Here is a 25,727-nt window from a genome sequence, read left to right on the forward strand (position 1 = left end):
GTATTGCTACTCTCTTTTTCCTTCTCCAACCTGCCAATATATTAAGGTATGGGCCGTTGGCTCTTGAGAAGGGCAGCTTCCCTTCTCAGCTAATGTTGCCTTCTTGACAGCTTTTCTCCATGGGAGATATACCATTGGGATTGGGGAGGGGCCATAAGGCAAGAAGAAAATCAATGGAACTTGATTTTCCCTCCACATACCCCAAATGCTGGGCCTTGAACAAGCTAAGGGGGGAGATGACAGACACTACCTACCCTTTTTGCCACCTTGTGTGGTCTCCATCATACACCAAGCAGCATCCTTTTCGTAGGACAGAGAACTTCCCTGGGAGTCACATTTCTGGGATGAAAAATCTCTCTCCATTGGCAAGTGTCACTGTAGAATAGGTGGTAGAAGGATGGTATGGTTCTAGGAGGAACAAAGACCAACAAAAGGAAGCACTCTTTTCTGTCCCTGCCCCATTGCTGGAACCGCTTGTTTTCACATGACCCACCTTGGCAGTTACCCAGGATAACTATTGCTCACCCCCGTTTTATAGTAGAGAAGATTCAAAACGGTTGCTCCAAAGTCACATTGGGAGCTGTGGCCAGGCCATTCTCAGCCCCCTTGCTTTCAGGTTTTGGGCCCTAGATCCAAGACTATCCGGGAGGGCCAACTGGTTTACTATAATGGAGTCTTCTGGTCAGCTCTAGGGGTAGGTGGGTGGTACAGGATGATTTAACAACTTAAGGATAATGTCCTGGCCATGGTTGCACCATATCATTGGCAAGTGTCAAGTGTGCTGGTAAAACCAAGAACATCAACCAATACCCAAGTTATAAAGAATACAAAATAAAATTCCTCTGAAGCCCTCGCACGGGACTTACCAAGTTTAACAGTTGTGTGTGCAAGGAATGGAACTTCTTAACAGGGTAAGGCAGATATGACTGAAGTTTTTTTTCTGACCTGTTACATCCTGATACATATATTCTGAGGGAACTACAGGGGTAGAGGCTTAGCTGGAATAAGGGACATTTAGAGGGGCGTGGGGAAGGGGGAGGTGCTAGACAAACTAGACAGGTGAACTACATACAGAAATACAAGACACAAAGCCTACTGAGGATCCAGAGGGGAGAGACTAAAGTGGTCAGACAACTGGCATGCTGACAGTTGTGCCCCAGCAGAAGCAGCAGAAAGCAACAGCATTGACCTTTGAGAGAATGACAGGATGAGGGCAAAGTGGCCTCACTGGTTGCTGTGTGGGTAGTGCTGTCTCAGAGGAGAGATGAGGGATGTTGAGTGTGGTGGAGGCGTGTCTTTGTGAAGTATGACTGGGGGCTTCTGCAGCCAGTGCCTCAGTTTCTCCCTTTGTTCCAAGGTCTTAACACTTTGCAGGTAAAGTTTTCACTAGCTGCCTTGGAAGATCACCTGTCTGATAGCTTGCTATTTGAGGAGTGTGTGTGAGAGAGAGCGCGCGCAACTGGAGTGCGCTTGAACAAGGGGGGAATTGGGCCATGCCCCAGGACTTGAGCCATCTCTGGCACAAAAGGAGTTAATGGCAGGGACCGCGCCCCCCCGTGTCCGGGCACGCGCAGCGCGCCCCCATGGTGCGCGGGCACAGCAGCCAGGCTGCCGAGCAGATCTCGGGGATTCGGGTGCAGAGCCCTTGGCCTGGAGGCGGTATGGGTGGTCCGCGGCCGGGTTCAGTCGCTCGCAACAGCAACAGCCCGGGGAACAGGTGAGGCCGCCTGCCCCGGTCTCTCATCCTCTAGCTGCCCATGCCTTGCCCCCATCCTATCTTCTCCCAGTCCCGGGCTCCTCCACTTTCCAGCCAGTGCCCCCATCCCTCTCAACCCCATATTCTCCATCAGCACTCCTGACCCCCCAATCCTCCCCTGCTTCTCTTCCTCTTCTCCACCTCCTCCCTAAATCCCCGTATCCCTATCATCCTCCCGCCCTTGGCCCCTATTTCCACAACCAAGCCCGCATGCTCATCAAAATACCGCTACTGAGGGCCCCCAGCCCTATTCCTGAACCCTACTGTACTGCACATTGCCAGTCCCCCCTCCCCCCACAGTGCAGCCCCATCCCCCTTCCATCACAGCATCTCAAAGCCGGGCTCCCTCCCCCACTTTCTGCAGCCCCCCCCCCACGGAGGCCTTTCCCCTATTCTCCCCCATTCTAGTGCAGCTCCGTCCCCCATTACCATTCCAAATCCGCGTAGCCCCCAATAGTTCAGTTCTCAATACCATTCCATTCCTGCACAATGCTCCTTGCCCAATACCGCTTCAGCCCCCAAAGTACACCCAGATGCCATTCTCATTCCCGGCACTGCCACCTCCCCTTGTCTTCCCCCCAGTTGCAAGTTGGACCAGAATGGAGATCAGACAGTGGGTCCTAGGGCACAGAGGGCGTTTGGGGGTCGGTCGGTTTGTCTAGATGTTCACGGGGGAGGGGCTGCAGAGAATTGACTCAAAGAGGAATGGCATTTGGCATTTTGGCACCGAAGGGTTACTGGAGAGGGAGGCATCCCGAAAGGGTTAATTGAATGCGTGGGGATGAGGCGGTGCTGAGGGGGTTAATGGGGGGTTGCTGGCGGGGAAGCCGTGTGAATGAGCGGTCTGTGCCCCTGAGTTGCCATGGAGACGGTGAATGGGGGGATTGTGTGAACTCAGCTGCGGACTATCCCCCCCCATACACACACACACCCACTCCTTCTTGCCCCACCTCCCTACTCCTACCCCTTCCTTCCCCTCCTTCCCCCCATCCGGGTGCATTCTGGGCAGTGTCTGGGATCTTCCCCCCCATACTTTGCTCCCCATTTCCTCTGAGCCCCCACCCCTTTAGTCACATTGCCCGCCTCCTTCCCTCCTCCCCTCCCTCCCTCCCTCCCTTCCTCCCTCCTTCCCCTCCTTCTTCTTTCTCTTTCATACACGCACACAGACACACAAACGCGCGCGCGCGCGCGCGCACACACACACACATATTCTCATTCCCCTCTTGTGGTGGCCTATTGTCCGGCATTCCGAATCTCCCTCCCCCATCCCTTCAACCAGTTCTTAAAGGAGCAAACCCGAAATCTTAGAAGGCGGGAGAAATGGGGGGAAACTCAATGTGCTTGCGTGCGTGGGCGCGCGCGCGCGCGCGCGCCTGTGTCCATGTGGGAGCCTCTGTGTGCGCCTGTGTGTGTGTGTTGACTGTGCAACTCTGTGTGTCAGAAAACCTGTGTCTCTGTGTGTTGCTATTTCTGTCTCCACCTATGTGTCACCATTATGCTGCATGGATATCTCTGGATATTTACCTATGCGGGTGTGTGTGATTATATTTCAGCAAGTCTGTGTGTCTCTCTGAATGTATCTCTGTGCGTCGCTGGTTCTGTGAGGCTGTCTCTCTCCCAATGTGGGATTATGTGAGGGGATCTCTGTGGGTTTGGAATATATGTCTCCGTGAGTGACTATCACAGTATCTGCGATCCTGGCTTGGTCTCTTACTCGCTCTTTGAGTCTTTGTGAATTTATTTCCATGAGTCTCTGAGTATGTGTCCCCCTCACTCTGTTGTTTATTTTACACTGGCTGAGCATCAACAATGCCTAGGTTGCTGGGCAGAATGGTTTCTGCCTCTGTCCTGGCGCTCTATAAATTAGAGATAGGCAATAGAAAGGACTAAAGGCTTCAGGATTTGAGAGCAGTGAGGCCTGAGGCAAATGTAGAGGAAGGGCGTGAAAGGGTCTGGGGACTCTGGCGAATGGCATCCTGCCCCGCCTGAGGGTGAGGGGGCCTCTCTGTGCGACCCTTTGCCTAGCTGCTGCTTTCCATTCTTATGCCTCAGTGTCCCAGAATGAGTTTAACAATCCTACCGACTCCTGATGTGGAGGTCCCTGTGTGGGGCTACCAGGTCCCAGAGGCTAGACAGCTCAGTGTTCACACAGCATGCCCAGTGACCTAAGCTCTATTTCCAGTTCTCCCCACTCCCTGCCACCACATGCAACTCTGGCTCCAGCTGACCCTAATGAACTCCATTGGCTGTGGAGTTGAAGTTGGGGAGTGTGGACTTGCAGTGGCAAAACCTGGTCACTCTGTCAATACCCTTGGATTTTTGCAGCCATGGCCAGGAACACAGAATGGTTCTGACTGGCAATGGGGATCAGCTCTGAGCCCCTGGAACCCTGGCATGTGAAACTTCTCCTAACTGTAAGGGAATGGCCCAAGCCCAGCAGGTCCCCAAAGATCTACACTGTAGCTCTCCCAGACCCTCTTGGATGACTCATACTTCCCTCTTTCCACAGGCCTGTCTGGCCCTGAGGGGGTCCCCTTTCTGAAGCTGTGGTGCTTGGACAACCTGCTCTCTACGTTGCTAGACACCTATAGGTGTTCCTCGAGAGCTCCGTTTTGAGGTTCAAGTCAGTGTGGCCATGAAGGGGCTGCCTACTGGGCTGGTGCTGTGACCCTGGAGTCTGCCTTTCCTGCCAGTCCCTCTGCCCGGAACATGTGGCTGCGGCTTGGCTCGCCCTTGCTTTCCCTGAGCCCCAAGCCCACAGTTGGCCAGAGCCTGTGCCTCACCCTGTGGTTCCTCAGCTTGGCGCTGAGGGCCAGTACCCAGGCCCCAGCACCCACAGTTAATACTCACTTTGGGAAGCTAAGGGGTGCCCGGGTACCATTGCCCAGTGAGATCCTGGGGCCTGTGGACCAATACCTTGGGGTGCCCTACGCAGCTCCCCCAATCGGAGAGAAACGTTTTCTGCCCCCTGAACCACCCCCGTCCTGGTCGGGCATCCGGAACGCCACACACTTTCCCCCCGTGTGCCCCCAAAACATCCACACAGCTGTGCCTGAAGTCATGCTGCCCGTCTGGTTCACTGCCAACTTGGATATTGTTGCTACTTACATCCAGGAGCCCAATGAAGACTGCCTCTACCTGAATGTCTATGTGCCCACGGAGGATGGTGAGTGCTACAGCCAGGCACTGTGACCTTCCTGCCTCCCGCCTGCCCTTTGTGTTTATGGCTTGCATGTGGTTGTGTGCCCTGCAGCATGCATCTGTCTGTCTGTGAAAATGCTTCTAACCATCACTCTGCTTGGCCTCCCTCTTTCCCCTCCCTGTTCTTCCCTCTCCCAGCATTGTCCAAGCTCCCATGTGTGAGTGACACTATTGTCAGGAAGGGCCTGGCCAGGCCTGAGAGCTTTGACAAATCTAGGTCCAGAGTTCTGAATGGGGGGTTCCCTGGGGAAGTATGGGTCACTGCTGGCAGCTGTCCACAAGAGGATGCTGGCTCCACTGGGCCCCCCTGTTGCCATTCCACCTGCTTTGAAAGGTGGTAGGTGTGTGTGGCCAAGGGAGCCAAGGGAGTGTGTGTGGGAGGAGGTGGGGAGTCAGCCTGGTGGGCAGTGCTTAGTTGCCTCCTCTTTCACTAGCTGATGCCTCCTCCCGCAGGGGTTACACTAAGGTAAGTGACAGAAACCAGGAGATGGTGGGACAGGCTCTCTGCCATGTGCCCACCTGCAGAGCAGCTCTTGGGGCCTGGGGGCGGGGGGATGCATGTCCCTGGGCAGAGGCCTCCTGTTATTTTTTAGTTTTTTATTCATTTTACAGTAAAGCGGATTTCCAAGGAATGCGCCCGAAAGCCCAACAAGAAAATATGTAGGAAAGGAGGTAGGTAGCGAGCCGGCGGGGAGGGAGAGAGAGAGAGAGAGGGAGGGCTGCTTGCCCACCTGCCCTTGCCCCTGAGGACCCAGCCTTCCTTCAAGTAGCCCAGGCTGGGGGGAGGGGGTGGTGAGCAGGCATAAGCTCCACCTCATCCAAGGACTCTGGCTGCTTTTCAGGGAGGATGTGGTTGCCTAAGACAGGTTCAGGGCAGAAGCAGCAACCCAGTTTCTTCCAGTCCTTCCAGCCCCAAATTTCACCCTAACGTGTTTGCCAAAGACAGAGCCAGTGGCTCTCTCAGTGACACCTCAGGAGAAACTCCAGGCAGCCAAGATGGAGCCAGAGGCTCCGTCTATTCTAGATGGGTTAAGCCATAAGATCATCCCTCCCATCCTCTTTCCTGGGGTTTAAAAGTCTAGGCTCAACTCTCCTACCCTGAAGCTTAGACCAAACATGTTTACCCAGGCTTAGAAATTCCTGCCACCACTCCCACCATCTCTGTGGCCACAGCATAGCTGAGAGACCCAGACTACTCTAGTGGTAGAACATGGGGGTCTCTAGGAACTACAGACTCTAAAGGAGGCAAGAGATAGTGAATTTTAATTTTACCCTCTTGCTAAGAGGAATTTGTTCCCCTGGATAACCTTTCTTCATGTTCGAATACTTTGTTTTCTGCAACGTGCTTTCATACATACCTCATAAAATCCTCCCCGCATCTCTGGAAGAGTATAAGGCAGAAATCGGTATCCCAATTTTACAATTTTACAAGGGAGTGACTTGCTGTTGCTCAAGGCCACGTGGCTGTTTGTGGCAGAGCTGGGACCAGAACCTGAGTCTCTTGACCCTCAGGGCAGTATTCTTTCCACTGTAACACACTGAGGCAAGTCCCATCTGATCATTCCCACCTCCCCAGCTCTGAAAAAAAATGGTGAAATGTAGATGGGTTGGGCAGATTTGGAAACAGTAACCGCCTGAGGGATAGGTGGAAAATCACAGCCTGTTCCCTACAGGCCTTTGGCAGGCACGAAGTTTGTTTTCCTTTCATATCCTAGGGCAGGGTTGCTCGGAATGAGATCGGCAGGGACAGGATGGGACCCCTGGGACGCGATGTTCCCAGACTCTCTGAGGCCATAGTCCAGGAATCCGCACGTTGAGGAGATACCCTCAGTGATTTGATTGAGACCTACTGCCCTACACCCAGCCTAGGACCTCACACAGTAGGCAATCAGTAAACAGTTTTTGCATGAATGAAGAAGCATTGTGGTACTGCATAAAGAGTACAGGTCTGGGAACCAGCTCTGCTGCTAACTCACAGTGAGACCTTAGGCAAATCTTTTCCTTTGAGAACCTCTGTTTCCACATCTGAAGGTGGTTGGGAACTATGCTGGCCTTAGCATACATTAGCCTATAAATGAATTCAGACACCTGCTTCTTTGAGTTGCTTGGTGGGGGAGGGTGACATTAGCATTAACCATTTCTTAAGAAGAATTATCATCTCCCCAGGGTTCCAGTAAGAGCCTAGGGCAGTACAGTTCAGCCCTGGGAATTTGACTCCCTGGGAATTTTGATTAGCCAACTAGAAATCCCCATTCAAATACATTTACCAATCGTGATTGTTGACTATGGGCAAGGCCACGTGCTAGGCGCCATGGGGATGCGGAGGGATGGGAGGTAAAGGAAAGATTTACAAATGACTAAAGGCCTAATCGCCACTCTGAAGAAGCTCCTGTTGTTGTTGTTTTTGTTGTTGTTGGGTGCCATCGAGTCAATTTGAACTCATAGTGACCCCAAGTGACAGAGTAGAGCTGCCCCATAGGGTTTTATTATTTTTTTTATCTTTACAGGAGCAAATCGCAAGGTCTTTCTCAGGCAGAGCCACTGGGTGGGTTCAAACCATCAACCTTTCAGTTAGCAGCTGAGCACTTAACCGCTGTGCCATCAGGGCTCCTCGCTTAGCATTAAAGCTCAGCTGCTTTCCCTAAGCCCCACAGGCCGAACTGAAAAAGGGGTTCCAGACAGCGTGGGGGAGGGCATTTGGTCATCTAGCTTGTTCAACTTAGTTCCCTCCCTATCCAGGGCTTGTTGGCCTTTTGGAACAGAGGTACAGATCCTGCTTCTGGGGGAAGACCCACACCCAGAGTGTTTTGAGCTTAGAGGTTAGGGTTGTGGTGTGCATAGGTGAGACAGGGCTGGCTTGGTTGGGCTCCTGCAGCAGCTCAGTGTCTGGGGATGGTGGTTGAGTTGGCCTGGGTGAGAGGTGTGGCAGCAAAGCGTTGCTCAGCAGGTACAAAGCTGAAGGAGCAAAGGCACCCTTCGTGGAGGAGGCTGAGACAACGCAGCAACCCAGAAGGGGGGCAAAATGGACACATTGTTAAAGTCCAGGTTGATGGGAAGTGAAGGATTTCCTGGGGAAGGCCTGCCTCACCCCCCACCCCGCCCCCATCAGGTTGGAGTGAATTCATGTTTGGGGATTGTGCGATTTTTTTCAGTTTTGGGCCTGTCCACTGTGTGGGTGATGAGGCCTCATGTTCCACAGGGCTTCTGGCAGATGTTGAGCAGACAACAGGTTCCACTGGAAGTTCAGGAAGCCAGGGACTTTTTCTACCCCTAGGGCTGGGCTCTGGCCCTAGTCAAAAAGCGCTGGCGTACTATGAGAAGGATCTCTGTTTTGATTAGTAACTGTAAGGAAATTCAGTCACCAGACTTCAAACCACTGAGAAAAGGCTATTTGCTGCTCCAGGCTGAGGCAAACTGGTATCAGACACCAGAGGGTAAGCCCTGAGGTACCAGCAGAATTACCTCTTTCCACACACTGACCAGCATCCAGGCAGTAGGTCCTCTTTCTCCACAGCCATTCTCAGCTCCAGGTGTACGTGTAGTCTCCTTAGAACAGGAAGGAGAATTGGTGCTAGCTTGCTCCTAGGTCCTAAATGTCTTCTCTAGTCTCCTTTTTCCTCTCTTCCTCTTCCCTGCACTCCATGCACCACCTCTTTTCTCATCTCCTTCTTCCCTTCCCTTTCCCCCCTGCCACCAGGTGGCGTGGTGCAGTGGAAAGACCATGAACTTTTTGAGTCAAACAGACCTGGGTTTGAATCCCACCTCTGGCACTTCCTAGCTGTGTGATCTTGAGCAAGTCACTTTACTTCTCTGGACCTCAGTTTCCCCATCAGTGAAACAGGAATAAGGATAGTACTTACCTCACTGGGCTGTTAAGAATCCAAGAATATGGTATAAATAGAGCATCTGGCACATGGTAAATATTCGGTATATGGTAGGAGCTACTACCATTATTCCTATCTCTTTGTTTCTCTTGTTGTCCCATTCTCCTTTTCCCCTTTCTTCTTTCCCTCCCTCCCTCTCTGGCTCTCTCTACATCTCAGAGCAATGCTTGCTGCCCTCAGGCCTGGTTCATGTGGGCAGGAACCTCATTTGCTATTAACCAGAGCAGAGGGCCCCAATGAGGTGGACTAGAGGGAAAACTGTATCTCCCATCTTCTCCTGTGGGAATCAGGGTCAGCTGAGGCCCAGCTGAAGCCTGCTCACTGGGCCCAGGTAGTGAGCTCAGGGCTGGAGTCCCTGGTATATATCTCTGCATACATGATGATAAGGCCACCTCTCACCCAGAATAAATCTTTTCCTTGAGTGGGTCTATGGCACTGTGGCCTGGCCTACCTCCTGCTACTTCCTTCCTAACTGGGAAGGTTTGGGGAGTGCCAAGGTAGTTGGTTGAGATAGGCTGTTGGGACAGGGAGGTGGGGCAGGGAGGTGCAGGGAGGCCAGCACAGCAGGGGCCTGCAACACCATCATCCTGATGAAGGTTTGGGCCTCAGCCCACCCATTCCCTCAGTTCTTGCCATCCCTCCTGCCTGTCCTGGGCCCAGGCCCAGAGCTGGCTTGCTGGGCCACACTGCAGTCATGCTGTTTTTGAATTCTCTCTCTGTTTTGTTCTCTGTTCTGTGCTGTTGTGTCTCCCCGTGTCTGGTCCCCAGGATCCGGCGCTAAGAAACAGGGCGAGGACTTAGCGGATAATGACGGGGATGAAGATGAAGGTATTTGGGGGCTGCAGGGAGTGGCGGCTGGTGCATGGCACAGAGCCCCTCCCCCTCTTGACGGGGAGAAGCCCCGTCTGTCTGTCTGTCCGTCCGTTGGTGTGTTTCTGTTCCTGTACGAGGCCGTTGGTCTGTTCATCCATCTTTGGCCTGGTTGGCCACTGGGAGTTTCAGGGTGACAGACACAGCTGACTGGAGCAGAGGGACCATAAGCCGAGCCATGGGGAAGGCAACCTCCTTGCCCGGGTTCCCCACCCCTGTCCTCAGTTCTCCAGTAGAAGTGGGCACTGCTGCAGACAGCTTCCTCACCCATCTTTTACAGTTCACGGGTACCTGCCTCTACAGAGCAGCAGGGAGAGAAGGGAGAAGGATGAGCCCAGGGAGGGCAGGGAGAGGCACAAAGGAAGCTGGATGGTGAGGAGATGCCTGTGTTTCACCAAGGAGACACTTGTGTTTCACGGGGAGACTGGCTCCTGGAAAAGTGGTCCAGCAGGGGCCCAGCAGGATGTTAAACTGAGTGGGACAGTGACAGCCAAAGGAGCTGGAGAATAGCACCACCTAGGAACCTCCCCAGCCTTCTCCCAGAAAGAGAGAGATGGTCTCAAGGCCAGGGGCTATGACAGATGCAGGTCAGGCCAGAAAAACTGTGGCTAAATGTCAGGCTGATGCCAGGGCTCCACAGGCCAGTCAGTAGACGGTTTAAGATCCTTGGTGATCGCTGGGCCAGCCTTCCTCCTCGGGAAAACAGATTCTGTGTCCTCCTCAGCAGAGAGCATTCCCTTCTGCCTCCAAGCTCTGCCCTGCCCCTCTGCCCCGGAGGGCCCAAATGGCTCAGGTGGGCCCGCTGGTGACTGGTAGGGCTGTGCTGATGTGGTAGAGAGTGTTGGTCCAGCTCACAAAGTGAAAGGCTACAGGCAGAGGTGATCAGGCCTGAAGCCTTCTCTTGACTTCCCAGCCCCAACACTGTGCTACTCAGGCTTGGGAGTATCCACTTGATGGTCCCTTGTTGAATGGCCTCTGGGGAGGCTCCATCTTCATCTTAATCCTAACGGGGGATTGACTCTCTCATTCCTACTTCTGCCCCTTTCCTCATCCCCATCCTCAGTGTTTCCAGTTAAGTCTGACTGATGCCCAGGGAGAATGGAGTAAATGGGCACATGGCTGAGAAATCATGTCAGTAAGGTGCCCCCCCACCCCATCTCTGCCATTCACTCCCGTTTCCCCACATCCTTCCTTGTTCCCTCCCTGTGCCACCCCTTATTCCCACCCCTCTTGTCTCTGTCTGCACTGGGGGTCCAGCTGCTGCCACTGGCCATATTTCCATGTAACTGATCTAGTCTTGGGGGTTTCAGGGCTCCCCAGCCCCTGCTCTCTAAAGCCATATCAGGTCCCAGGACTCCTGCGTGCCCAAGGGCAGGGACTCACTTGGTTCCAGCTAAGGGACCAGCCCTTCTTCTTCCTGCTGCCACCCACCCCCAGGGCCCAGTTGTGGCCCACCTAAGCCTAGCTGTATCAGGTATCCCTGGCTGTCTTCAGCTAGGAGGCACTTGAAACCAAAGTCTTTAAAAATATCACTGAAGTCCATCTGTCCCCGCCTGATGTTTGAGCTCCAGGCTGAGCAGCCTCATGAGTCCTGCCCTCAGGGATGGCAGTGATGTCCTGGCACCTGGAATAGCTTTGCTGCCCGCACCGCCCCCCAGGGATGGTGGGGGTGCAAGGGCATCCTACCCAGCCTATGTCTCACCCCTTCTCCTTACAGACATCCGGGACAGTGGCGCTAAGCCCGTCATGGTCTACATCCATGGTGGCTCTTACATGGAAGGGACAGGCAACATGATTGATGGCAGTGTCCTCGCCAGTTATGGCAACGTCATCGTCATCACCCTCAACTATCGAGTTGGGGTGCTAGGTATGGTTCTTTGCCAGGTGCTCTCAAAGGAGAAGGAAAGAATGCTAGGGAGTTAAGAACAGGTGGCCTTGGTTCTCTAGCTGGTGCTTCTTTGGCAACACATAGCCAAAGTGTTGTTATCTAGTGGCCCCTACCCAAGTGCTGGGAGCTTCTCTGTATCCTCGAGCCCTTTCTTGGAATGTTTAGACACCACTGGGAAGTCAGTTCAAACTTGACACCTTCTCTTAGGTCCCAAGCCCAGTCTCTGCTCCCAGATTTTTGCTTTTTTGTAGGCTGAGTTTTGTAGGGTCCGTAAGTGTTCTAGTGTCCTGACCTCATCCTTACACACCCAACCCCAAATCCCTACACACCCCACACATACACAAATACTCCTTCTCACCCACTGCCATCAAGTTGATTCCAACTCATAGTGACCCTGTAGGACAGAGTAGAACTGCCCCAGAGGCTTTCCAAGGCTGTAATCTTTACAGAAGCAGGCTGCCACATCTTTCTCCTGCAGAGCGGCTGGCGGGTTCAAAATGCTGACCTTTTGGTTAGCAGCTGAGTGCTTAACCACTGCACCACCAGGGCTCCTTAATAGTCCTTCTAACCAACCACATATCCAGACTCACATACCCTCACATATCCACACATTCACACCGCATGTATACAACTATTTCTCACTCCCATATATACTCATATACATATATACTCCACATTCACATCTATAGACCCCCACACATACACACATTCTCATACACACTACACACACACATGCACACACTCATATACAACTATACACTCCAACATCCATATGCCACACACACAGACTTCTTTCACCTTCCATATATACACATACATTCCCATATACTCCTCCCTCCACATCTCTATATCCACATCTATACTCATACACGACACATATCCATACTCACACTTTCCTCTACCCCCATGTATACTCCTTACACAGACTTCACACCCTGCACATCCACGTCCACACACAAACATCACACATATATAACCTATACATTCACACCTTACATGTACATATTCCTTCCGCCCACCTAAACACATATACATGTATTTCCAAACATCCCCACTTCTGCGTTCACGCCACACACTCACATACTATACACATATACACATTTCCTTCACCTTTCCCAGGTATACACAAACCAGTATTCTCCTCCCTATACATATATACCCGTACCTGCACGTCCACATCTTCCAACCCCATGCATATACAAGTACTCCTCCCACATATAAACACACACATCCCGTACCCCTACACCCCTGCTTCCACATCTATACACACATCCCATAAACTATACTTACATGTCCCCTCCCCACACAGACCCCACCGCACATATACCCACACATACGCACACACACATACACACTTTTCCCACACGTACACCCTACATCTACACTCAATACATACATATATACGTATTTTCCCACCCCACCCCACAACTATATACACAGCCATACATCAATACCTGTCATCCATATGCATACACATACACAACTCTGCCCACCCCCAACTTCACTCCTGTACATCCTACACTTACATATCCCACACATATACAAACACACGTTCCTTCTACCTTCTCCACACATATAGCCCCATACATTCCCACTCCGTCACACACACGTATTCCTACCCATGCACGCCCAACCTCACACATACCCATATGCCCTTACCCATAACATACTCTGCTGTTCACAAGCTATCGGTGATTTAGGCTGCCCCCTCTACCCTGTACCTTCCTTGGTATTGAGGTCTTGAGGTAAATAAGTACCTCAGAGAGGGTGACCAAGCATACAGAGCCTTGCTCCCTTTTAGATGCTCACTCAAGCCTCAGGGGACATATGGAGCCTCACACCCTGTAGTGGCATAAAGAAGCCAACTTCTTGCCCAGAGGGTTTGTATCCTCAGAGTTCTAGTGGGAGTCTAGGCTGTTTGTTAGGTCTACAGGCCTAGGTGCTGAACTAGCAGTTAGGCATGCCTTACTCCATGCCCCACTGGCTGACAGGACCTTATTTTACTTTGTTGTCCAGTATATTGCTCTGCTAGTTCCAATCCCAGAGGCCGTGGTGTTGCATTTCACTTCTGGGTGTGATTATATGTGCAGAATGGCAATCTCCTCTTGACCGCGGTATAAACCTTTCATACGATGTAAAATGGGAAGATAACTTTTTTGGGTTCAGATTGGAGAAATTATATTCCCTGAAAGAAGTGGAGCCTGTGTCCCCTTCAGTGGTACCTGGGATACCAAGTATGGGGCATACTGGACATCCACCTAGTCTCTTAACAGCCTGGTGGGCTTTGGATTTTGTGGTTCTGCCACTGCTCTTCTGTCCTCTTGAGTGACCTCAGATATCATGGAAAGGCTCTCATAAGCTGTTCTGTACTGTTGAGGAAGGAGATCAGAGTCTACAGTAAAGTAGGTGCCATGAAGGTGTCTGCAAGCCATACACTCAGACTGCACAGTTGCTTAAAGAGTAACTACTACACAAACATCATCACAGGCAGATATACAGACAGACTTATGCAGTAGTCGGAGGCCAAAAGTAATTTTTAGCTACTTTCTTTTTTTGGTTAGAGCGATAGAAAACGTTCAACTCAGATGCTTTTTAAAATTACAAATTCAAAGCTCAATAAAGTTTATTGAAAAGAACAGAAAATACTAACAATATGCTTCAGTTCCCTATAGTAGGAGCAGCTAGAGATGGAGGAGGAGAGAGAGTGGAGGAGAGGGGAAGAGAGAGAGAGAAAGTAAGGGAGAGAAGAAAAGGAGGGGGGAGAAAAAAGAGAGCAAGAGCAACAGTGGGAAAGGAGGCGGAGAAGAGACAGGAGAGAGACTCACAGGACTCGAAGTGGCAGTTGGGAGCTGTGGGCTGCACAGAAAGCTGTTACTGGTGCACTCCCTATGATAACCTGATCCACTGATTTTACAACCCTTCAACTGCTCTAATCCTCTATCAGAAGTTCTTGACCTTTTTTGGAGCCATGGACCCCTTTGTGATTCTGATGAAAGCTATGAAAATTTATAGAAACAATTTCATGGACCCTCCCCCCGGCCCCCCAAGCTCATCCATAAAACTTGGGTTAAGACCCACCACTTTACAATGTCCTCTCATTTGTATAACCAGAGCGGCACATCTGGGGGATAAGAGTATTATTCTCTGGCTTATATAGTTAATAATCAAAATAATATTACCCAAACCTCAGAAGGAGCCATCAACTGAGACTCGGTCCGAAGTTCCCCATCCATTCCTGTGTACCCTTCAGTCCCTGTTCTGGAACATAAATACAATCAATAAGCCACTGATTAGATTCTGGGTACACACAAGATGTTTTTGTCTCTTGGCACCAGATGTAGAACATGGGTTTGTCCCTGACGCTTGGGGATTTTGCCGTGTAACTGGAGGCTTTGTTGTTGTTTACCAAAGAATTCAAGAACAGGTGGCCAGTTTTGGACCCTGATTACATGCATTAATTTACCCTCCCTCCCATCAGCCTCTCCACAGCACTGAGCCCAAGCACTCTAAGGTGCTTCTGTAAACATCTCGGGTGACTCACACATGTTGAGAATGTCACAGGCTAATCCACAGATCCCTCCAAAATGGAGAGGTAGCTATGATTTGAAATGCCCCCCCTGGGCTTGGGGCCAACAAAAGGATATAGGATATAGGATGTAGCTACCCCTGGGCTGAGCAGTAGGGGCTTGCCAAGTTTTATTCTGAGTCCCAGAATTTAATCCTATATCCTTGCTCAGGTGCCCTTCAAACTGAAAACCTGGTATATGTCAGGCCTCGAGTGACACAAATATCTGGTTTTGATACCGTCTGCCAGACCCCCTTGTCTTCTGCTGACAAGCAGTTTACCATGTACCACAGTGTAAACCTGGGCCCAAGGAGACTGGCTCAGGTTTATACTGACAATTTATGGAGTTTGGTATTTCACCCATTCTCACATGGCTTCTGTGGATGGCTGAGTTACTGGGGGACTAGCAGAGAGTGACCGCTCTCCCTGACTGCCAGGTTTTGTGTGCTTGTAGTTGGTTGCCTATACTGTATCATCTACCTGAGCCTGTTGGATGTAGTACTTCAGGCAGGACCCTTGTATCATCCACATGCTTCAATGCCCTTTATCCCGAGGTTGGTGGGATTCCCAGGAGCAGACAGTGATAGTCGAATCCTCCACCCAGCTCTTTTAGGCCTATGTTCCTCATCCCGTAAATCAGTATAAGTTGGAGACATATTTGACACATTTCACCAAACGATGCCTTGGCAAAGGCCGAAGCCAAGTCTGCTATTGCTCAAGTGAGAGAAAAGGAAAAGAGAATATGGCACAAGGTGAAAGTAGGGAGGGAGGGCAGATGGGTTAAGAGAAGCACATAGTGCCTTTTGCTCAAGGGTCTCAAGGCTTGGACAGTTAGGTTAGATTTTGGTCAGCATAGTTTTGAAGACTCACAGGAGCAGCTTAAGTTTGTGAATGGGCCAGGCAAAGGGGAAGCTGGTTTCCTTGTCTAGAGGAACAAGGGCTCCTCCGTTCATCCTCTTTTAAGCCTTCTCTAATTCCTTCTCATTTCCTCCTCTGGAACCTGGGGCTAAAGAGGGCTTGTGACTAGTCCTGGGAGGAATAACTAAGTACTTTACATACTTGATTGCACCAAAGGCAAATTAATAACACACTTGAAGAGGGTGAAATTAGCTCTTCTGCAGAAGCTAGATACAGAAGGACTTGAGAAAGACAGTGATGAGGTCTTGTGCCTGTTTGGGTCTACTTGAAATCAGTTTCTGCCTGTAGACTGCCAGGACTGCTAAAGAGCTTTCTCTGAGCTGTGGGAGCCTCCTCAAACGTGGCCTCGCAGAAAGTTGATTCCAGGTGCTTTGAATGAGCTTTTAACTGGGGAGTCAAAAAACACCAATCCAGGTATGGGTTTCCAATGTGTAGGAGCACTACAATTACCCACCTGGAAAGAACCCTTCGGGAAGCCTAGGGCCGGAGAAGACTGAGCCTTCCAAGGAGCCTAAGGAGAAGGAAAGAGAGATGAAATAAGATAGCAAGATCTGTCTAAAATGGAAGTGCGGGGGGGATATAGGACATCTCTGTAGGATAGCCAGCAGGTGGGTGGGAAGGTAGTCTCCATGGTAACAAGTCTCCACAGCAGCAAATCCCAGCAGGTGGGTGGGAAGCTAGTCTCCATGGTGACATGTCTCCTCAGCAGCAAATCCCAGTGAGTGGGCGGGAAGACTTGTTTCTGTGGTAACGTACTGCACTGACTTCCCCCTTCGCCATCAGACCAAAGAGAAGGGCTAACCCAGTAGTTTTCCAACTTTAGCAGGCATCAGAATCACCTGGAGGGCTTGTTACAGATTGCTGGGCCCCACTGCCAGAATTTCTGATTCATTAGGCTTGGGAGGAAGGGGAATAAGGACCTGCCCTAAGAATGAAGGGAAGAGGCTAATCTGAGGCCCTGGAAAGAAGTGGAGATGGATTCATTTGTAAAGGAAATGCAAGGAGAGCTTAGAGATTGCTGCCTCTTGGGATCTTCAGTTCCTATAATGTGCTAAGCATGCCCTCATGTTCATTTTATCCTTGTTACAACCATATGAGGTATTTTTATCCCTATTTTACAAAAGAGAAGACTAGGACCCAGTGATTTTAAAATAACTTGCCTATTTTTTTTTAAGCTACATGGCTAATAAATGATAGATCCAGGATTCAAACTCAGAACTATCTGACTCCGAGGTCCCTGCTCTTTCCATTCTTTCTTGCCAGGTACTAGGGTAATGTCCCCAGAGCGTACATCAGAGCAGAGGATGCTGAGTTCTGGCAGTTTGCAGTTCCTGCACTTTAAGTCTCCCAACAGGAGCCATTCACTTCACATGACCTGGAGATTCCTCATGCCAAATGGGATAATGGATATGGGGCAGGGAGCCAATCACTCCTGTGTTGATGATGCTGGACCTTGTAGAAAGGAACAACAGTTCGTTAGCTGGGTGGAGAGAGCTACACCGAAGGCACATCCTCTGTCCTTGCCTTCGCCCAACTTCTACCTCCCATCATAACCTGAGTCGTTGATCCCTCCACCTTTACTGTCTCCATGCACTTTGTTGAATCCAGGTTTCCTGAGTACTGGAGATCAGGCTGCCAAAGGCAACTATGGGCTCCTTGACCAAATCCAGGCCCTCCGCTGGGTGAGCGAGAATATTGCCTTCTTTGGTGGAGATCCCCGCCGTATTACTGTCTTCGGCTCTGGCATTGGTGCATCCTGTGTTAGCCTCCTCACACTGTCACATCACTCTGAGGGTGAGTAGCTTGTGGAGCAAAACATGAACTAGAAAAGTGCTGGCTGCCCACTCTGAACCTCAGGACTTCCAGGCTCGAGAATGCCCGGCTCCATGGCCCGGGAGTTCCCAGGGGAATCAACCTGCCTCTTCTACCAGCTCAATAGCCCTTTGAGGGAAAAGTGGAAGGGAAATGTTTCTCTGGAGAAAGGAGGAATTCTCCCAATGTGAAATAGGGAAGGAGAGAGCCCCATTTATATCCTGAGAAAGCACGATTCTCCCTTTGACATGGGAGTCTTATTTGGGAGAGTGAGAGTAGAATGCCCCTCTCTGAAGGGACAATAGTTCTTTTTGGGCAGGGGAAATCTTTCAATTTGGTAAGGGCACATTACTTTAGAGTATGGGCCTAGGATGGAAATTAGTTCCTATATGTAAGAAACACTCATTCTTTGCCTTTCTCTCTGAAGAACAAGTCTGTACAAGAGAGGAAATGTGCTTGAGGGAGGAGGTGGGTCTGAAGTGAGGATCACTAACCTGTGAAGTGGGTTTCTTCTGAGGGACTGTGATCAATTATCAGACTCCAGACCTCCTCCAGGGCTATGCATCCCACCTAAGGGACACTTTCATTTTTAGACTCTCTCCTTGCAGTGGGTCCCTCTGCCAATTAACTCTTCCAAGGGGGCCAAATCAGCCCTTTTTTGCTTGAAAGGAAATGTTCCCTCCAACTCTGGACTATAGAGAACATTCTGTCACTGAGAAGAATAGCTGAGCTTCTCACAAAGAAAAAATCTTCCTTAAATAGGTGCCCTTCTCTGAAGTAAGGGAATCTGTGAGCGGGGACAGGTTTTTTCACTGAAATTGATCCCTAAGAGTTAGTGATATTCTCACAGGAAGACTTTCAGTCTCTCTTTGAAGAAGGTCTATCTCTCAGAGAGAAAAATCACATTCTCTGACCTAGAAATTCTCTCTGTCCCTCCAGGGACTGCCCTGGTGAGAGAAGACTAAGGTGGGATCTGCGTCTCCAAAGAGGGAGAATGTGTTTCTAGGTGACAGTAGTGGGAGCAGGAATCCCCTTTACTCGCACAGGGGGGTGAAATGACTGGCTGGAAAGGTGCCTCTGTCTCAAAAGAGGAACGGTGCTTCCTCTGATTGGGGACTATTTCCCTGGGAGAAGTCCTTTTCTGGAATAATGCTATAATCTATCTCAGAAGGAGCCTGTGTCTCTGGAGGCCTGGCTTCTTTAAAGATTTGCTCTCTCTGTCTGTAATTGACTCATAGAGAATAATATTTAGAAAAACGAGGCTCTCTCTTAAATATTAATCTATATTTCTTGCCCTCTCTTTCCTCCCAAACAAACTTAGAGGAATGGAATTTTGTGTGTGAGGGCCAAATTCTCTCTCTTGGGAATGTTAGGGCCACTCAAAAGAATTACATACTCTTTTTCCTAAAAGGGGAAGAATCATCTTCTTTTTGAGTTTGGGAGACTGGTTCCCTCTCAGCTAGAGGAAAATCTTGATCTGAGGCATCAGTAGCCTTGGTAAAAGGAATCTCTCCTCATGGAGACAACAGACTGGGAGAGAACATTCATTTCCTGGAGACCTTCAGACCCCAAGGCCTTTGCCCTGGGGATCCTTCACCAAAATCCCAGAATGTGAAGCTCTCTCCTGACTGCATTTCTCATCTCTCATGAAAAAGGCTCCTTTGTGGTGTAAGCGGCAGCTCCCTGGTAGTGAGCTGGCACAGAGCTGGACCCAGCTGGGCAGGAAGCAAGAGGGGAAGAGACAACAAGAGATAAAGAGAGGGGGCATAAGGGAGCTGATGTCTGGGATCCAAGAGGTTAATTCATCCTGGCAGTTCCTTAACCCCCAAGCTACCAACCATAGCACTAGGGCGGGGAAGCAGTGGAAGAACCAGGCAGGGGGCCAATCAGGGAAGGGGCATAGCAGCCCTTCCTCTGGTCCTAACCCATCATCCCCAGCCAAAAGAGTCATTCATTCCTCCTTTCTAGGCCATTTAAACCACAGGGCAGCCTCAGTAACAAAGGAGTGAAAAAGCATTTTATTTGTTCCTCCGGGACAGGCAAGGGAGGCCTAGGGTGTGGGGGACACAACAGATCTGACCTGGTGCTACCTGTCTTCTGTAGGGCTTTTCCAGAGGGCCATCATTCAAAGTGGTTCTGCTCTATCCAGCTGGGCTGTGAACTACCAACCAGTGAAGTACACCAGCCTGCTGGCAGACAAGGTGGGCTGTAACGTGCTAGACACAGTGGACATGGTGGACTGTCTTCGGCAAAAGAGTGCCAAGGAGCTGGTAGAGCAGGACATCCAGCCAGCCCGCTACCATGTGGCCTTTGGCCCTGTGATTGATGGTGATGTCATTCCTGATGACCCTGAGATCCTCATGGAACAGGGCGAGTTCCTCAACTATGACATCATGCTAGGTGTCAACCAGGGTGAGGGTCTCAAGTTTGTGGAAGGGGTGGTGGACCCTGAGGATGGTGTCTCTGGCACTGACTTTGACTATTCAGTCTCCAACTTTGTGGACAATCTGTATGGCTATCCCGAGGGTAAGGACACCCTACGGGAGACCATCAAGTTCATGTACACAGACTGGGCAGACCGTGACAACCCTGAGACCCGCCGTAAGACACTAGTGGCACTCTTCACTGACCACCAGTGGGTGGAGCCCTCAGTGGTGACCGCTGATCTGCATGCCCGTTATGGCTCACCTACCTACTTCTATGCCTTCTACCATCACTGCCAGAGCCTCATGAAGCCTGCCTGGTCAGATGCAGCTCATGGGGATGAAGTACCCTATGTTTTTGGGGTCCCTATGGTAGGCCCTACTGACCTCTTTCCCTGCAACTTCTCCAAGAATGACGTTATGCTCAGTGCTGTCGTCATGACCTACTGGACCAACTTTGCCAAGACTGGGTAAGGAGATATGGGGATTCTTCTTCTTTGGGACCCCAGCATGCCCTCTGCTTCTCTATCCAAACCTCTTCCCTTATCTCCCTTCCTAAGAGCATCCCAAAATCTTGCTTGGTAACCCCTCACTCCACTTCTTACTGTCCCCCACTCAAGTCTTTCATGCCATTTTCCTTACCTCAGAACTTACGTTGAGGCTCAGAACTTGGTTAGCATTAGGACTGAGCAGGAGTGAGAGTTACTGGCAGAACTATGGGATTCAAGGTTAGAGGGTCAGAGAAGTGGGAATAAAGTACATTCAAAAAGAGCCTTTAAAGGGCCCTCGAGAAAACCAGGCATCCGAAAAGATTGATGGGTGCTCAGTAGCATGTGAGAAGAAAAAGCATCTATAGCCTACTCTTAGAGGATGAACGCAGGGAAGGGTGAGATGGTTTCCTCGATGGCATGGGGAATACAGGAGTTCATGCTGTGGGGAAAGAGGACATATGGACAGAGGGAGGAACCCTGCAAAAGACAGAAATGGTGGGAAGTTTTGGACTGGGGAGGAGGTTTAGGGGTGGGTATGAGAAGAAGAATGCTGGGCCCTTGTCTCATTCAGGTAGAGTGGTGACCCCAGATTTCCATGTGGTATTTCAGGGATCCCAACAAGCCGGTCCCCCAGGATACCAAGTTCATTCACACCAAGGCCAACCGCTTTGAGGAAGTAGCCTGGTCCAAATACAACCCCCGAGACCAGCTCTACCTTCACATCGGGCTGAAACCAAGGGTCCGTGACCATTACCGGGCCACTAAGGTGGCCTTTTGGAAACACTTGGTGCCCCATCTATACAACCTTCATGACATGTTCCACTATACGTCCACAACCACCAAAGTGCCGCCCCCGGATACCACCCACAGCTCCCACATTACCCGCAGGCCCAATGGCAAGACATGGAGCACCAAGCGGCCAGCCATCTCACCTGCCTACAGCAACGAGAATGCCCAAGGGTCCTGGAATGGGGACCAGGATGCTGGGCCACTCCTTGTGGAGAACCCTCGTGACTACTCCACTGAATTAAGTGTCACCATCGCTGTGGGGGCCTCCCTCCTGTTCCTTAATGTTCTGGCCTTCGCTGCCCTGTACTACCGTAAGGACAAACGGCGTCAGGAGCCTCTGCGGCAGCCTAGCCCTCAAAGGGCTGCTGGGGCCCCTGAATTGGGAGCTGCTCCTGAGGAGGAGCTGGCAGCATTGCAGCTGGGCCCCACCCATCATGAGTGTGAGGCAGGTCCCCCCCATGACACACTGCGCCTCACGGCACTGCCTGACTACACCCTGACCCTGCGGCGCTCCCCTGATGACATCCCACTCATGACCCCCAACACCATCACTATGATTCCTAACTCCCTGGTAGGGCTGCAGACATTGCACCCCTATAACACCTTTGCCACAGGGTTCAACAGTACTGGGCTGCCCCATTCACACTCCACTACCCGGGTATAGCTCCAGCCTGGAGCACAGCCTGTCTCTCCGCTCACTCCCTCCCAGATCCACCAATACATGCACACACAGACACACACACACAGATACACATACAGACATATATGTATAAACACGCACTCACAGCCTACGGCAGACCCACCTGCACAAACAGACAGATGTGGACATGCACCTGCATGTACAAAAACACAAATACTGAAATAAACCTGAGCAAACCCTTCAAATGGGGATGCAAAAAAGTCCTTGGTAAATTGAGGACTCACGGAACAACAGCTGAAGCCAGCTCCCTGAGCCTGACCACAGACACCCCTGGGGGGCCTGAAAGCAACGGCTGGACGCCCCCTTGGTGCTCGCCTTCGGCCTCTCTTGGAACTGCACCACCAACCCACTCCAGACTTGGGAGCTTTAAAGAGCAGAGTAGCTCTTCCTCCCCTAGACTTGGTCTTTTTCTGGGTCTTGTTTTTGTTGATTTTTTAAAATTTTTGGATCAAATGCTTCTCCAACCCGTGAGTGAAAAGAGGCTCTGGAATGGAGGGTGCCAGGCTCAGGTCTCTCTGGCTCTGGAGCCACCAGTGTGCACACAATCAGACCGAGGGTCAGAACCCCCAAGGATGAAACAGATGTGAGGAAGACCATGGGGTGGAAAGAGGAAGGGGCTAATGATGGATGGGGTTGAAGGGCCATAGGAGAGAGCCCTCCAGCCATCTCTATGCCCCTTTGGAGGGCTGTGGAGCCTGCAGAGTAACGTACTCACCTCAAAGCCAGCAGCACTGGCCTGGCTAGACCAGGGGACCCTAGATTTGGTGAATGAGTTTCTGTCACTATTGGGCCCCTGGGCTCTGCCTCTGCCCTTGGGGTAACGCTATCAGAAATTCACCCCATTTTCTTTACAGAGTCTCTTTTGTGTCTGTCATTTCTCTTTCAAAAAGATGGTGTTTTTTGTTGTTGTTGGCTTTTTTTTTTTTAAAGAAAAGTTCTTAAAACACTAACGGAAACCCATGGAGTTTGTCCTTTGTAAAAATTTTAAACACAGTGTCTTGATATAAAAATAAAAAATCCAGTTAGTACTCCCAACCTGCCTCCCTTGCACAGGCCTTGCCCCAACAGACCTCCAAGCAGGGTGCCTTGTGGCCTAGAAATTAGGCATTCTCCCTCTGCCTCTCTTCAGTTGATACAAGTCTGAGCATCACTCTGCTGGCCCCCTGCACAAAGGCCTCACCAATCTTAATCAAGCTGCTGTCTCTGCTTCCCCCACCCCCATGCTCTGGGTTCCTGCAGCTGAAGCCTTCTCTCAGCACCTTGGGCCTCCTTATGAAACAACAAAAATAATACTTCCTTCTCTACTTCCACTGCTGCTGCCTCGTCTGCACCACCACCATCGCCACTACCCTGCCGCCATCCCAGACTGGGGGCTGCGAGGAGGTTTGACCTCTAACATGCTGAAATTCTTTATTGTATCTGAATCAAGTGCGGCATCAGACATGTGGACTCCCGGTCCTTGGGAGACAGACAGAGCAGGGCTACTCTCCTTTCCCAGGGACACTTGTTTCCTGTTCTGTGAATTAGAATTGGAAAAGTCACTGGGGCCCTGGGAGCGATTTCTCTCCAGGATTGTGATCAGAGACTCCCTGACAAAGCTGGGGGACAGGTTCAGTGGGGCCCCACAAGGTTAGCATTATGGTATTTCATATTATTCTCAGTGACTCGAAGAATTGGACTAGGAGTCTGCTCATCAAGTATGACATTTAGGCAGGTCTGCTGACACCTCAGAAACCAGGAATAGAATTCTTCAAAGTGACCCTGACAAAATGAGGGAGATGAACCATCACAACCAGGATGATGTTTAGTGGGGACGAACACAAGGTAGTACGTACAGAGTCCAAAACCCAGAACTAATATACTAACATGGTACACGGATACAAGAGAGACGGGCGATGATTGACTTGACACAAATACAGTTAAAAAAAAAAAGACTTGGGGGGAGGGTATCAGGTTAGGTCACAAGTTGAATGAGTCCATAGTATAGAACTGGTTTTCTTATTTGCTTCCTTCCTTCCTTCTTTTCTCTGCTTCCTTCCCTTCTTCCTTCCTTACCTCTCTCCCTCTTCTCTTTCCTTTTTTTCTTTCCAAAATAAACATGAATACTGACATATAGTAACAAAAATATGGCATGGAGTAGCCAGGAAGTAATCAGAGTCTCAGTTTTAGGATTAAAAGTAACCTCAGAGTCATCTAATCCAACCCCTCGTTTTATAGTTGGGAAATAAGCCCAGAAAAGCCCAACATCACAGTGTTAGAAACAGACCTAGAATGCAATCCAGTAACATACAACCCTCCCCACTGTCCTACTCAACTTTTTCCACTCTACCTAGCATTGGTTAGGCCCTTTAAAGTATTAATGGGTCTACCCTTGGTCAACGCACTTTCAGACTATGTGCAACACCTGGAGAGGGTCTGGAGAAGAGAAAAAGCAATGTGCCAAAGGACTTGGTGATTTTTTTTTTTAGCTTAGAAAGCAGGAAGCCAATGAGGTAATATTCAACAATCATGTCCTGTAACCATCTTTAGAAATTTAGCTGCTAAGTAAGAACAGAGGTGATGATTTGGTCTCCATTTCTTCTGAGAATGGTAGAGGAAAAAATGAGATTGTTAGACACAAGGAAAAACTGCTATGGATAAGAGATGATCATGGGCACCTAGTAAGTCCTCAGCAGTTGCCAAATTGGATGAATGACTACTAAGGAGAGCACTGGTGTTCTTTGTCTTTCTGAAAACGGAGGGCTGAATTACAATGACCTTTTGAGGTCTATTCAAAGTCTTTGTTTTTATGATCCTTTGATTGCTCCATGGCAGATATTACCAAACTTGGCCTCCTGTGTGTGTGTGTGTGTGTGCGCGCGTGTGCATGCGTGTGTGTACCTCCAAATTAGAGGCACTCTATTTTGGGGGGATTTAGACACTGTCTATCCTCTAAGAGCTCAAGATGCTACACCAAAACCAGCTCCAATTCTATTTGGGACCTATTGGTGAGAGACTACAGTTGGTCTTCACATCTTTGAAAGGTCTGGGTGGAAGAGGTAACCTCTAAGACAAGCAGGATTTCAATCTAATTGACAGTCAATGATGTTCCCAGGTAGCTAGAGTATTCTCAGCCCTGTTGCTGACTGCCAGCCCTGATCCCAGTTAAAAAGCATGGCTGCTTATTTGAAGAGAGGCTGAGGATACACTTGGATTTTATTTCACATTGCAAAAATCATTAGTGCCTGGACTGGGTTCAGTCTGTATCCCTAGATTTATCTGGTTTCTATTTAGTCCTTTTGGAAGCTGGACACAGCTATCTTGGCATCTGAATTTGTGGTTCGTGTGTGAAAGGCCAGAGGTTGGTAGCTGTGGAAATCTCCATGGGAAGTAAGAATGATCACCAGGACTGTAGGCCTGGCCCCGTGCTAGTTTATATACTATGAGGGAT

At 50.2% G+C, this 25,727-nt stretch overlaps 1 protein-coding gene across 2 annotated transcripts; it reads left to right on the forward strand.

The window, feature by feature from the left end:
• Positions 1 to 2,900: 2,900 nt before the first annotated feature.
• Positions 2,901 to 23,460, forward strand: NLGN3 (neuroligin 3). 2 transcript variants are annotated; one of them, XM_003412731.4, is made up of 7 exons: positions 2,901 to 4,922; positions 5,570 to 5,629; positions 9,610 to 9,669; positions 11,429 to 11,578; positions 17,691 to 17,876; positions 19,998 to 20,787; positions 21,418 to 23,460. In XM_003412731.4, exons 1-7 carry the CDS (start codon positions 4,466 to 4,468, stop codon positions 22,259 to 22,261), a joined length of 2,547 nt encoding a protein of 848 aa, XP_003412779.2. In that variant the 5' UTR covers positions 2,901 to 4,465; the 3' UTR covers positions 22,262 to 23,460. The 2 variants fall into 2 exon arrangements, with proteins under 2 accessions (XP_003412779.2, XP_064134596.1); XM_064278526.1 differs by lacking the exons at positions 5,570 to 5,629; positions 9,610 to 9,669.
• Positions 23,461 to 25,727: the final 2,267 nt, after the last annotated feature.

Source organism: Loxodonta africana, chromosome X (assembly GCF_030014295.1).
Source record: "Loxodonta africana isolate mLoxAfr1 chromosome X, mLoxAfr1.hap2, whole genome shotgun sequence".
In the NCBI taxonomy this organism is placed as follows: domain Eukaryota; kingdom Metazoa; phylum Chordata; class Mammalia; order Proboscidea; family Elephantidae; genus Loxodonta; species Loxodonta africana.